The sequence below is a fragment of the Triturus cristatus genome, chromosome 5_2 (assembly GCF_964204655.1).
Source record: "Triturus cristatus chromosome 5_2, aTriCri1.1, whole genome shotgun sequence".
NCBI classification, from domain to species: domain Eukaryota; kingdom Metazoa; phylum Chordata; class Amphibia; order Caudata; family Salamandridae; genus Triturus; species Triturus cristatus.
In genome coordinates, this window is record NC_140588.1 from 21,618,625 (window position 1) to 21,632,718 (window position 14,094).

The following is a 14,094-nucleotide window of genomic DNA, read 5'->3' on the forward strand; positions in this document are numbered from 1 at the left end:
TAGCTGCCTGAACATTTAGTGGGTTAACAAGGCCATCATATATCATTTGTACCTTATTCTGAAAGAAGGCAGCCAGCTGATTACAGAAAGCCTGATCAGGTTTAAACAAATTGACCTGCTGTGGTTTAACTAAAAAAGTAACAGATTTAAAAATCTCTTTAACTGAATTTCCTGCTTCTTGGATTTTTTCTGTAAAATACACTCTTTTAGCCGCCAGAGTAGCCTCCGTATTGATAGTATGTCTTTCTAAAAACAAAAGTATTCACACAAAAAACAAAAAAAAAAACAAATATATCTCTATCTCTATCTCTATCTCTATCTCTATCTCTATCTCTCAGAACCCCTCCACAACGCGGAAGGAAGCGACCACACGAGGAATCCAGGTAACACCTTTAATAGACAGCAGTTAGGGCATAATGCATTTCGGCTGAATAGCCTTCATCGGATGCCTGCTGCTCACCATAGTCACAAACACGCCTCCGCTTTTGAATATTCCTGCAGTGCCCTCGTGATCAAAGGCAGACAACTCCCCCATCCATGTGATCATGCGGCAGCATGATAGGTACTGCAACATACCCGGGTGGGTGGTACCTGGAGGAATCGAAAAAATGCAGTCCATGTGCCGGTGTCCTGCAGGGCGCGTTGTGCCAGGCAAATAAAGTCTTTAGGCTTCCCTATATATATATATATTCACTTAAAAAACCATAGGTTTCACACATGTTATAGTTAGGTGGATATTTCACTCGTAGAAAACCAATGAAATTCCCCCGTTATAGTTAGTTGAGATAACTATAACTCGCGCGCCCGCAATCCTCTGCTCATGACATCACATATTACATCATTCATGACATGGTCAGTGGCATCACTCATGGCATCACTGATGACATCATCCTTGTGATAGAGTGGCGGTCGTGCGAGTTATAGTTATCTCAACTAACTATAACGGGGGAATTTCATTGGTTTTTTACGAGTGAAATATCCACCTAACTATAACATGTGTGAAACCTATGGTTTTTTAAGTGAATTTGCAAGGTTTTTTAAATGCTAATTCCTAACTATAACGTGTGTGAAACCTATGGTTTTTTCAGTGAATTTGTATGGTTTTTTATATGCTAAGTTATGTATGTATTATTTTTTTTAATATATTTATTTTTCAATAAACTACGTATTAAATTATTTTTTTTAATGTTTTTTCACCGTGCGCGCACCCCCGCGATTTAAAAAAAAATAAAAAAATTTAAATGTTTTTTTCTGCCTTCGGGGTCCTTCAGGGACCCCCTGACCAAGGCTAGGGTGTCAGGAACTCTCTACCCTGCCCCCTTTTCATGTTCGCCACCTTCCTTTTCCACTCTCGCACTGTAAACAAACAAAATGGCAGACGACACTTCCTGATTTCGACCGATTCGAACGTTAACTGACATGTAACAACCAATCAGAATTACACTCGCGCACGTTAGGGTGCACGGCTATAGATATGTATGTGCTTTTTAATGCAATTTTCTCTGGAACTACTGAACAGATTGACTCCATATATGCAAAAGGCACTTCCCTGACCTGAGGACTACCTCTGCTAAATTTCAAGTAATTCTGTTCAGCCGTTCGGGCTGTACCTTCGACTAAAGGTCCTATGGGAAAATGAATGGGGAAAACGCGTTTTGGGACCCCCCTTTTTTCTCGGCCCCCGCTTGACAAATCCCCCCAAAGACTTTCAGGGTAGGAGCTGAGCGGAGCACCCCATTAGTTTTGAAAATTTCGCGAAGATTCGTCAACCGGCGTCAAAGTTATTCAAAATAGAATTTTGAGATTTCCTATGGAAACACGGTCCTAACTATAACTATCTACTGGCGACCGCCAGTAGATAATATATATATATATATATATATATCACTCGACGAGTATTTCACTTAACTGTATTATTTGCCTCCTTGCAGCTCACTTTCTTTTAGTCCAGCATTTTGGCCATGCCCGACGAGTTTCGAGGCAACCGCGCCTCTTAGTCATGGGCTTCTCCACAGAGGCACAAAAAGTATCACCTGTTTTAACATTCTCCTTTTATTGAATGAAACGCGCCCCTAGTGGGCGTGGCTTACAGTGATGCCGATTGCCATGATCTTATAGTAGTCCAACAGGTGAATTTAGTACATATCCTTTAGTAGGCTTGGTGCCCCTGTGTAATCTTTGAGCTTGAATTAAATCCTATAGTAGGAAGGACATCTTTAAATGCGAGCTTGATTTAGCATAAAGCATTGTGCTGACACAGAACGGGATCGTACCTGTCCACAGCCTTCCTTTATGTACAAGAATGGTGCACCTCTCCCACGGCTCGGGCAGTTATGCAAAATAATCTTCCACCAAAGGCCCATGCGCTTGAGAGGGCACTCGACGATGCTTTCACTTTACGGTATTATTTGCCTCCTTGCAGCTCACTTTCTTTTAGTCCAGCATTTTGGCCATGCCCGACGCGTTTCGAGGCAACCACGCCTCTTAGTCATGGGCTTCTCCACAGAGCCACAAAAAGTATCACCTGTTTTAACGTTCTCCTTTTATTGAATAAAATGCGCCCCTAGTGGGCGTGGCTTACAGTGATGCCGATTGACATTATGGTTATAGTAGTCCAACAGGTGAATTTAGTGCATATCCTTTAGTAGGCTTGGTGCCCCTGTGTAATCCTGTTGGACTACTATAACCATCATGCCAATCGGCATCACTGGGCCTGCCCCCAATTTTTTTTTTAATAAACAAAAATCGGGAATGGGGCGGCGTGGCCCCCCCCCCCAAGGCCATAATTTGCCCCGGGGACCCCATCTTAGGGGGGCTGCCTTGCCCCCCTCCTGTGGCCCCTTTTGGACCCCATCCCCCGGGCTGTTTTTTTTTTATTTTTTAAGTTTTTAGGAGGTGGGCCGCGTGGTCCCCCTTCCGGGCCACTACTGGCCCCGGGGTCCCCATCCCCCGGGGCCTGGCCACCTCGTTGGGGACCATGGGGGTCTCCCCAATCCCCCCACGGTCCCAGCCGGCTCCCCGCCTCCTGCGGGAGCCGGCATTGCTTTTCCACATGGGGAGCAGCTAACATGCTGCTCTCCATGTGGAAAAGCAATCTGCTTTGCTTCATTGAAGCGAGAGCAGGTTTCCCTGCTCTCGCTTCAATGAAGCAAAGCAGTTTGTAATGGCAGGGTGGGAGCCGCGAGGCTCCCTACCTGCCATTGCAAACAGCAGTGTCTGGGGTGTGGGCACCCCGGGACACTGCAGGAGCCGGCCCTGGGGGGTGTTGGTCCCCAGGGCCATCATTGGCTCCGAGGCACAAGATGGCTGCCAACACTTCCTGATTCAGAGTGTTGGCAGCCAATTAGCATTCAGCTCGTGCTCGGGAGGGTGCGGGGAGGGTGCACGGATCCTCCGAGGCCATAGATATATCTATCTTTTTAACTCTAATTTTCTCCGGAACTACTGAATGGATTTACACCATTTAAGCAAAAGGCACGAGTCTGAACTGAGGACTACCTCTTTGCCAAATTTGGTGTAATTCCGTTCAGCAGTTCGGGCTGTAGCGGCGTCAACAGGTCCTATGGGAAAATGCATGGGGAAAACGCGTTTTGGGACCCCCTTTTTTCTCGGCCCCCGCTTGACAAATCACCGTGAATTTTTCAGGATAGGAGCAGACCAAAAGTTTGGAAAATTTTGCGAAGATTCGTCAATCGGCGCCAACGTTATTCCAAATAGAATGTTGCGGATTTCCTATGGAAAATAGGTCCTAACTATATCTACCTACTGGCGACCGCCAGTAGGTAATATATATCTCAAAGCTCCAAGGTTCCCACATGTGAAGACGCACTCTGACATCTGCTGCAGCAACCTTCATGAGGTAAAAGCCGGATCGGCGGGCGGATCCAGTTTACAGCATGCCTGTCGATTCACGCCTGATGCGTTTCGTGCTTATTGCACTCTTCAGAGGCGCAACAGTCCTTTTGGCATAGAGGCCACACCTCCCACTTAAAAATATGAGCCCTCCCAGCCGTGGGAGATGCAACACTCGGAAATTTGGGGCCACAGAGCTCTGAATCATGGAGTCTCAATGTGGAGGCGTCCGTGGAGGATTGACAAGCCGGATGTGTGAGTGGAGGCCCATTGGTGGGCTTGAAACTTCTCAGACAGCGGCACACAACTGAGGCACACACTACAAGGCCCCCAAACCAACGCGGACTCATTCGAATCGCCCATTGGAGGGCTCATATTTTTAAGTGAGATTTGTGGCCTCTATGCCAAAATGACTGTTGCATAAAACATACCCACAATTAGTACTTCTGCGCCCCTGTAAGTCCCTAGTAGATGGCACCCTGAGTACCTAGGGCCTGGGAGCTAAAGAGGGTCTCCTGGGACCCCTCTCACTAGGAAAATGCCGTTGCCCTTGCAGCTTGCATGCCCTTCTCAGGGTTGGGGAATTTAATAAAATATCTACTTGTCCACGGGGCAGGTTGCTTCATAAATCCACTTGTCCTGTGACAAAATCCACTTGTCCCTTTGGTGCCATGTAATGCGGCGACAAATTATGGCAGCAATCTCCTTATTTAAGAGCTCTGATATAGCCTCTCTGATTATGCCAGGGCACCTACCATAGTAGTGTTTGAATATTTCCAATCACCTTATGTTGCCACGTTTCCACAGATCTACATACTAGGGCTGAAGGTAGTGGTAAGCAATAGATCCAGGGTTAGAATGCCCTTTTGAGAATGTGCAAACCTACTAACTTGCATGTTTTAAGGGTTTTCAACAACTCTTCTCTAATCTTTTCCCATAATGAGAAATGTTGGAAATGTGCTCCTGACAATGGCAGACGTAAACCTTCTTCCAGAGGTTGGGGGGGAAAAAGTGGTTGGAGTGAACTTGCAAGCAGTCAAATTGTCGCATGAGCAAATCTACACATACATATGTTCTCAAGCTAAAATGCAGTTCACAAATATTTTCTATAAGTTCTATTTCTTGTCCTACTGTGTATATTCTTGGGAATTGACGAAAGCTGTATAGCAGCACTAAATGCAAGGACATATACCATGTGTGCACTTTTGAGACTTTCTTTAATAAACGGGCCCCTAATTTGGTCTGGCGTTGACCATGGCCTTTTGAGTTTATTAAAATTCTGTCTCTCTGTATCGGCTGGCTTCACTGTGTGTTATAGCATTCTGCTCTTACACAAGGAGCATATCGGCACACAAAGTAGTTTTGTTAAGTGGCAGTTACTACTGTGGCAATGTGTGCTTTTTGAGATCAAAAACAAGATTTGCTTTGGCAATGTTTGTTATAATGTTGAGGGCCGGGCAGCTCCCACACCAATAAGGTTTTAGAAAAACCATGCCATAACAATTCACACATTGTCAAAACTAAAAAGCTGACCACCAATTTCAGACCCACTGGCTTTGCCAATGCTTGTTTATTTTTGTTTCCCATAATCGCATATACTAGCATGCATCAACACATGTTACTAATTGTGCTGCAAAGAAGTGGTACCTGAAATTTTACAGTAGTTTAGCTAAATGTTTTTTTTCCTGCTTTAATTTTTTTATGAACGTTTTATTTTGAAAGCAAAGAATAATGAATTTTGCTTTAAAGCTTCCCCAAATATTTGCATCAAATCATAGAGCATTCAGGGAGTATTATACATAGCCTCATATTGCTAAACGTTTGAAAATGTGTGTACGCATTTTTATACTGGAACCACTGTCGGTAATGAAGTCAGAGCTTACCACATTTACTTAGAGCGCTCACCCTAATAATGAAAGCTTTTTGAACATCATTAACATATGGACAAAAATATTACCTTAACTACAGACCGTGCTTTCCCTGATCCATAATGTGGTACTGCAAACTGGCAGCCAAAGGGGTTGTGCTGCAGGGGGTTGGACCTATTTGTCTCAAGGACAAAATGCACATGAAAACCCTTTGCCCTTGATCCCAAATAATATGTCCTGAGTGTCGGGCTATAGGAATTCCACATCCCTGCAGCCTTTTGGGGTGAAAAGCGAAAAAGTAGACGTGGCACCCTCTCTGGGTGCCATGCCAGCCAGCACTGCCTGTAGGTATAGGTAAGCCATCCCTCTAGCAAGTCTTACAGCCCTAAGGCAGGGTACACTATGACCCAGGTGGGGGCATATCTGCATGAGTATATATGCCCCTACAATACTTAAGTCCATTTTTAGGTCTCGTCTGACCCAGCGCATACGCTGGTCTGGCGAGACTTATTGAGAGGGCTCCAAAAAGTGCTACCAGGCCAGCCTAGAGCTACAGTTCATGTGTGCGTGAGCGCGCGCCGCGCTTTACCGCGATTACTTTTACTTTCGCGGCCGCATGGCCGCTTTGATGTTTGATCGTGATCGCGATCACTTTCACTTTTGCGGCCGCATGGCCGCTTGGCATAGCCAATAGGTCTCGCTTTTGGGACCTTATAAGTATTTAGTTATGCAACTGTTGCATGGCTAAACACTTATAAGGTCCCAAAGGCGAGACCTATTGGCTATGCCAATGCTTGTTAAATATTGTAAGTGCCAGGGAAGCCAAGAGTACATGGGCTGGAAACTCGACAACTCGAGTTCCCCAGCACCATGATGGCTTCACTGAAACCAGGTGTGTTTGCTTCTAAACAACTACTTGTAATAAATCCACACTGATGCCATTGTGAGGTTTATTACACTATGTAGTCAGAGGGCACCTCAGAGGCGACCCCTTAAAACTACTGACCCTGGTAGGGGCACTGACTGGCTTTAGGCAGCCTGCCACACATATACATGTTTTTGGAGTCCTGGTTCGAGAGACTCTGCTCTCTGGGACCAGAAACAATGCACATTCTGGGCAGAGGAGTTACACCCCCTCCCCCAGGGTGGGCCAGTGCTAGAAGGGGAAGATTCAAAGGCCGGCTACCTTAATGCGCCCCACAGCCTCTGATGCTATCAGCAGATTGCAGCCTCTGGTTTACACCACCACCTTGGGTGTGAAAACCAGCGGGAATGCCTAGAAGAATAGGAGGTGTGCCCACCTCTGCCAACCCCCCCCCCCCACCCAAGGTGGGGAGGCGTGGTCAAGCATATCTTTCAGTTGTCGCCATCTTGAAGATGGGGAGACCCCTCCAAACAGGGATAGGTCTATGCCCCTTCCCTGAGGAGGGTGTCATAATTGAGTGTGTAGCCACCACAGGTAAGGTGCTCATTATCCCTACCTGCTACTACCTGATATGCCCCCTAATTTCGTATTTACGTTGCTCCCTCAGACCTGGAAACTAGATGACCTAAGAAGAAAGAAGACATCCCTGCAGAGAAGACTGAAAATGACTATTGCCTTGTCCCCAGCCCTACCAGCCTTTCTCCAGCTTCGACGAACCTGCGAGCAACCTCTGAAAACCCTCAGAGGAATGCTGCCTTGAAAAGACTCCAATCTCCCGAGGACAGCGACCCTGGCAGAAGCAACAAGCTACAAGGGCTCTGGATCCAGCTTGAACCGCGATCCCTGCCCACTCTGCACCGACGCCCACGACCCGAGTTTGAGTTGCTCACCTGTCCAGCAGTTTCCCCAGCGATCCTGACCTCGAATCCAGCATTGGCTGACCTCTCCTGAACTCCACCACAACGCCTGTAGCCTGAATCCAGAGGCTCCCCCTAACCACGACCGGCTCTGGTAAGAAGACTCTGACGTCCAAAGGCACCCCTTTACCCGATGCCCCTGCGCCTTGGTGAGCTGAATTGACGGTGCCCATTCGGCTCGCTTCATCTCTACGTACCTCTGCTGTTGTTGGTCTCCCTCCTGCAACCTCTGGTGCGATGCCTGGAGCCTGTTTGTGAAAAGCAAAGTCTCTATTGAAAAGCATTAGGGGCCTGTGCCTCTGGTGGTGTACGTTTGGTGCAGCTTTGTGGCCCCGTGCTTAACCTAACCCCCTAAGCTTGGCTCCTGCAACTGATCTACTTACCTGCATGCAGTGTGGCTTCGAGCACCCACAGTCTCCTTTGAAACACATATGGGCCGAACTCCAATTTTGACCTCTGCACCCGGCTGCCCCTGCGCCGCTGGTGGTGCAGTTTTGGTACTCACCTGACACTTTCCACTTGGTGACCTTGGGTCCTGAAGACTGGAATTGAAAGTGTAATACTTAGCTGTTTAACCACAATATTGTTTTCCACACAGGATAACATTGAACTCCTTCAAATATATTTGAAGTGTCGACTTTTGAAAGTGAAAAGGAGTTTTATTAAAAACATACTTACTTTATAACGAACATCTTGCTCTTCAAATAAAACCCAAAGTATATTTTTCAAAATTTGGTGTGGATCTCCCTATTGAGACGTCTGTCCAATATTAGTCAATGTTATGCAGTAAATGTCTTGCACTCCTCTGAGTTAGGCCTAAGGCTGCTCGCCCACACTACTACCAATAGAGCACTTTGGGTTTTATATTGAGCCCTGTACACTTTTGGGGAACCCCTAAACTCTGTGCACAGTATAACCACCTAGTGGTAATACCATATACAGAGCCAGTATTTATAAATATATTCCAAAACTGAAGTTTGCTAGTTATAGTAATTGTAGCAAAGTGAGATGTATCTTGTAAAGAGTCCAAGGGTTCTCATATAAGTGGACAGGGGCTTTCTATGGTAATCCCAAGGCGCTCTTCTAGGGGGTAGTGTGGTTGAGCAGCCTTAGGCTTATCACAGAAGAGTGCAAGATATCTGAAAATACACACACTGGTCAATAAAAGAGACACACGACACCATAAGGAGGTCCAGTCCAATTTATAAAAATAACACATTTTTATATATGTTTAGGCACCAGAAGCAATTCGTTCAGGTAAGTACTTTTTTAAATGGGTGTTCTTTTCAGTTAAAAAAAGTCGACACTTGGCAATTCATAGAAGATGCAATATTATCGCTTGGGAGAAAAGTCAATGCGGCATTCAGGTACATTGCAGCGACTTACGGGATCTATCTCTTGGAGTTAGGAGGAGTGATGGGCAAGGCCCATGGCAGCACCAGCAGAACACCACCAGCGGCACTAGTGCGGCCGGGTGCAGAGTTGCAAAACAGCGTTGGGTGCCCACTGTTACTCTATTGGGTTCAATCTTAATGAAAAGAGGCTTCAGGTTTGGCCTGGGAGGTCAGTCAGGCTGAACCAACAGGGGGGCTCAGGCCTCACGGTGTTTGGGGACGTAGGGACACCTATGTTCCTCTTCTTCATGGCCCGGGGCAAAGGGTGCAGAGATGCATTTAGACGTCTGGCTTTCCTTACCGGGGGGAAGTGGCAGTAGATGGGGTCTGCGTGCATAGACTGCGGGTGTTGTCAGTGAGTTCACTTGGGTGAAACCACGGTGGACTCGGTTTCTGGAGGGCTAGGGTACCACAATGACAACATAGTCCCACTTCAACTTGGGCTTGGAGGGACAGGTTTAGGCGTCTGGTTTCTGCAGTCATGAAGTCCTCAAAGGACTCTTTGAGTGCCTGCAGGTTGCAGGGAAACAGGTCCGCTACTTCTCGGTAGGTCTTTGTTCCTGGGTGAAGTTCTGGCAGGTTTCCTGGGCTTTGGGGACTCAGCAGCTGCAGGGCAAGTTGACTTTGGCACAACTGTCAATGTCATCGGGCAGGTCGGCAGACTTGGCGCCAGGTCAGTTGTTGGGTCTTCAGTTCTTGCAGGATGCGACTCCTCTTGTCCTTCTTGGTCTTTCAGGTTGGCAGGATCTGATTTCCTGGTGCCAGGGGCTCCCCTAAATACTGAATTTAGGGGAGTGTAGGGCAGTAGCCAATGGGCTACTTATATGACCACTTTCTGTGGAAAGAGGGCATAAACCTATCCCAGAGTTCCTAAGCGGGCCAACACAAAGATGGCCACTTCTGAAAAGTCGTACCCACATCCGGTTAGGCCACTTTAGGAAAGGTGCTAGCCTGGGGATGTGCATGCATACCTGACTAGCTAATTTCCCACCTGTCCAGGTGCCAAAGGGCTATAGACAATGGGGGCGGTCTCCTCTCCTGTGAGAGGAGACAGATTCGCATTTGGAAGTCTGGAGCTTCCTTGAAGCTCCCTGGTCTAGGAGTGCTAATCAGTAGGTCATCCTGAGGTAGGGGGCGTGAACACCCTCTTCCTGTGCAGGCTTTGCTTCTGACCTGAGAGCAAAGGCCCTCACTCAGGGAGGTCCGAAATCTGTATCACATGGCAGGCTGGCAGAGACCAGTCAGCCAGCATACCAGAGGCTGGTAGGTTTTCAGGGGGCACCTCCAAGGTGCCCTCTGTGTGCATGTGTTCACAAATCCACCACTGGAATCGGGGTGTGTTTGTGAACGCGAGATGTTTGATACAAAACATCCCTTTTTAGGTCTCGCCTGGCTATCGCGTAAGCGATCGCTCAGCGAGACTTATGTAGGGGCTTCCGAAAATGCTCCCAAAGGCTTCCCAGGCGGATCGGGTGGCGGTTACGCGCACAACCACGCGCATTCCATTTGCCACCAGCTACTTCCTGTGCGTGCGCCGCCTCACGCATTCAGAGAGATTTAGTTAGGGGCACAAGACCTTAGGAATGCGGTTTATGGCCAGTGCATGTGAGGCATTCAAGCGCGAAGCTGGCATCTGGCATCGGATCGCCAGAACTTTCGTTATAACTCACACCCCATATGCTCGTTCCCTCCCACCCTTCCTTTGATGTCCGCTTTTCTTGTTTCAGTGAAGCCATCATGTAGCTGGCTATCGTTTTCACTTGTACTGGCAGTGATACCAGCACAGGGTCATATCTGCTGAGACAGGTATGCCCTCACATGTAATATTAAGCACCCTGCCCTAGGTCTTCAAGGCCTGCTTTAGGGGTGACTTACAAATTCTCTATGCAGTGTTAGGTGTTAGGGGACATGGCACACAATAATGTTGTGTTTTCACGTTTGTCTGCACCTCCACACACAGCCTTTAATGGCATCCCTGCATGAGTTTGGTGAGGGGTCCTTTGGGGTGGCACAATTCCTGCTGCAGCCCTTGGTGGACCCACTAATGCCGTAGGTACCAGGGACACCACTTAGTAAGGACTTTTAGAGGGTGCTAAAGGTATTGCCAATTTGTGAAAACAGTTTTGGGAAAGAGATCTCACTGTGGACCTGAGTAGCAGAGCCCAGTGCATTTCCAGTTGAAATTACATCATATACCATGTAAAAAGTGCGGTTTACCATGTCTAAAAGGAGTACTTTCGTACAGTAATGTAAGCATTTTTTATGCATTGGCCACATCAGCTATCTAGACTGGTCCGTTTCCTCCTCTTCTGGTTTGTTTATTTTTTCAAGATTTGCATTTTATAGTCACAATCTCTTCCATTCCAGGGAAAATAGTACACTTCGTCACCAGTTGGAACAGATGCTACAAAAAATTGCTACTCACGACCATTGTCTTGGAGAACTGGAATCTTTGCAGTCAGAACTGGAAGAAAAAAAGGTACTGTGAACTGGAGAAACAAAACTTGTCTGCAAGTAACAAAATTGCTTGATGATACCATGGCACCCAAATGTATATTGATGAAAGCCAGTGGGTTGGAAATATAGTGCAATTTAAAGATGTGTAATACTAATGCAGTTTATAATGGTACATACGTTTGAGAATATTGCATAATTTGAACCTTTATTATTAATGTGAACCTTTATTATTACAAGTGTCTTGTTTAAATATGGAATGATTTAAACGGAGGCATGTCTTTCAGTTGTATTCCTGAGCTTGTTTGCTTGAACGTGTTTATATTCACTTTCACAACTATAGCAGGACAGCAGGCATGTTCCATTTACAAACACCATCAGTTGTTGAAGTTTTTTTCAGTGCCTCTTCTATTGCTTATTCCAGCATTGAGACCATGCATGCTACTAAATCCACTTGGATAATTTTTTCTCATGGATATCTACTCTCATATTATACTCCCTTGCACCTGCTTTCCAGGAGGCAGAATCCATCCAGAAATGTTCACATATCACTGAACATTATCCGTGTCAACAGGAGAGTTTACCGGCTCCCCTGGAAGTGATGTGCTGACTGCCCGATATAGCCCCACATGTATTAGTGATGTCAGTTTCTTATATTCCTGCCTCCAGTCGATGCAGATCGAGCATGATTGAAGCTTTCTTGACTTGACTATTTTTGCATATTTTTTCTAAATATTTATTTTAATGTTTCATACAAATACCATTTGAAACAAAGTCCCAACAAAACTGAAATCTTCACTCATGGACAATTGTAAAAACTACAGTCCAACCACAAACTTGCTTAATGTATATGTATCTCCTCTTGTCCTATCAACGTTGGTGAAACAATGTGACTATGACAATGGACTCCAGACTTTCACTTGAAAGTCAGGTCATAAATGTGATGGAAAGCACCTTCAACATCATAAGAACTTTGCAAAAGGATTTTTATAAACTCCTTAGGGTACACGACTAATGAATTAGTGACCCTAGACGTAGATTATGCTAACAAAATGTACATATTGCTTCCAAAATTCCTGGCTCACAAACTTCTGAATGTAACTGTAAATCAATTTCTCTGCCTAAACTGATGTGTCTGAACCATTCAAATTGCTAGACTGGCTACTGGTAGAAGACATTCGTTTTATAACCCTCTGCTTTGTCCATAAGGCAATCCCTTGCACTGTAAACTGTTAGTCTTTGACTTGTATACAAAATACTTCAGTCCCAATGCTAGTTACCCCTTTTACAATGATTCAGCATGCCATTTAACACACCCTTCTTTTCTGTTTTCCTTGAAATTTTAGTTCAGAGAGCAGTAAGTGAAATTTCTTTCAGGTACCTTCTAAACGTAATGTCTTTTTCAGGTACTTCTAAATGTTATGCCCTATGGTGACTGTTAGAAGGTGGTTCTGACCATCTGAGCCGCCCGGCCTCTGCGCAAGGAGAGGAGAGGCTCAGGAGGAGAGCCAGGTGAAAGGCTGGTGCAGGGAGCCAGTGAAGACCGCTCCCTGCTGAGTTCATCCTCTTGGCGGCCAGGAGTGCGAAAGAAAGTGCTCCAGAAGGATAGAGCTGGTCATCCGGGGCAAGAAGAGGCCAAAATGGTGAAAATCGGCTGCCTGGGGGCCAATATACCCCCCCTGAAAGTAGGAGACCTTTGACCTCTGGCCTGACCGACGACTAAGTGTGTGGGGCTCTGTCGCTGGTCTTGAATGGGCCCCCGGGGTAGGTCAGGCCCTGGGGGATGCCCCCAGCAGAAGTAAAGTCCGGGAGCGCCATCACGCTCCCCGTGAAATGGCCCAGGAGGGGTGCCAGGAGCCCACACTGGCTCCTGAAGACATCGGAGGTGGGGGAGCACCGTCGCGACCCCCTTGATGGGATCTCTGGGGCCCAGACCCCGGTGTCGGTGTTAAGAAGCAGGGGGAGTGCTGTCACATTTCCCTCCTGAAGGGAGAAGCCAAGCCGTGGAGCGCCGCCATGTTCCCTGCCGAAGAATACCCTGGGGGCCCAAACTCCGGTCCACGAAGAACAGGTGGAAGTCGGAGAGCGCCGTCAAGCTCCACGGGAAGATGTCCCTGGGGGCCAGGGACCCCAACCCCGGGCCCCGGTGTCCGTAAAGAGGAGGGGGTAGTGCAGTGCCATTGCACTCCCCCGAAGACCCGCCAAGGAAGGAGCAGCCTCCATGTCTGCCCGCAGGAGCGGGCAGAGCAAAACGGACACGCCGGTTCCCGCGGCCGCACACAAGGGTGCGGGCCGGACGGGTAGCCGGCAGGAGCAGCCGGAGGTGGGCTCCCGGGCTGCAAGGACTGGCACCTGGGCATGCATGGGACCAGAACCCAAATGATGGGGCAATGCGATGCAGGGCCACCATCGCTGGCAGTGTGGCTCTCCCAGGAGCAGCCGGAGAGCCGCTCATCTAAAGTGCAAGAGATGGGGGAGGACCTCCCCCTAATGCTTTGCAGAGTCTGGGCAGGCCTGCATGGAAATATGCCCGTGTTCCACGTGTGGTGGCCCCAGGAGGACGGGGTCACCGCCAGGTGTGTGCAGAGGTGCAGGGGGAGCTGCAGGAGCACGCAGACTCCCCCCAGCATGACATGAGGCAAGTCCCTCCCTAAGTCTCTGGGGACTCCATGGAAATAACCGCT

The 14,094-nt window shown here is 47.5% G+C and overlaps 1 protein-coding gene across 1 annotated transcript in view; it reads left to right on the forward strand.

The window, feature by feature from the left end:
- ICE1 (interactor of little elongation complex ELL subunit 1) overlaps nucleotides 1-14,094 on the forward strand; it is a 591,393-nt gene that overhangs the window by 97,536 nt on the left and 479,763 nt on the right. The window contains exon 5 of the mRNA XM_085606774.1: nucleotides 11,324-11,435. Coding sequence (XP_085462900.1) covers nucleotides 11,324-11,435 — 112 coding nt within the window. The remainder of the gene's footprint in view (nucleotides 1-11,323; nucleotides 11,436-14,094) is intronic.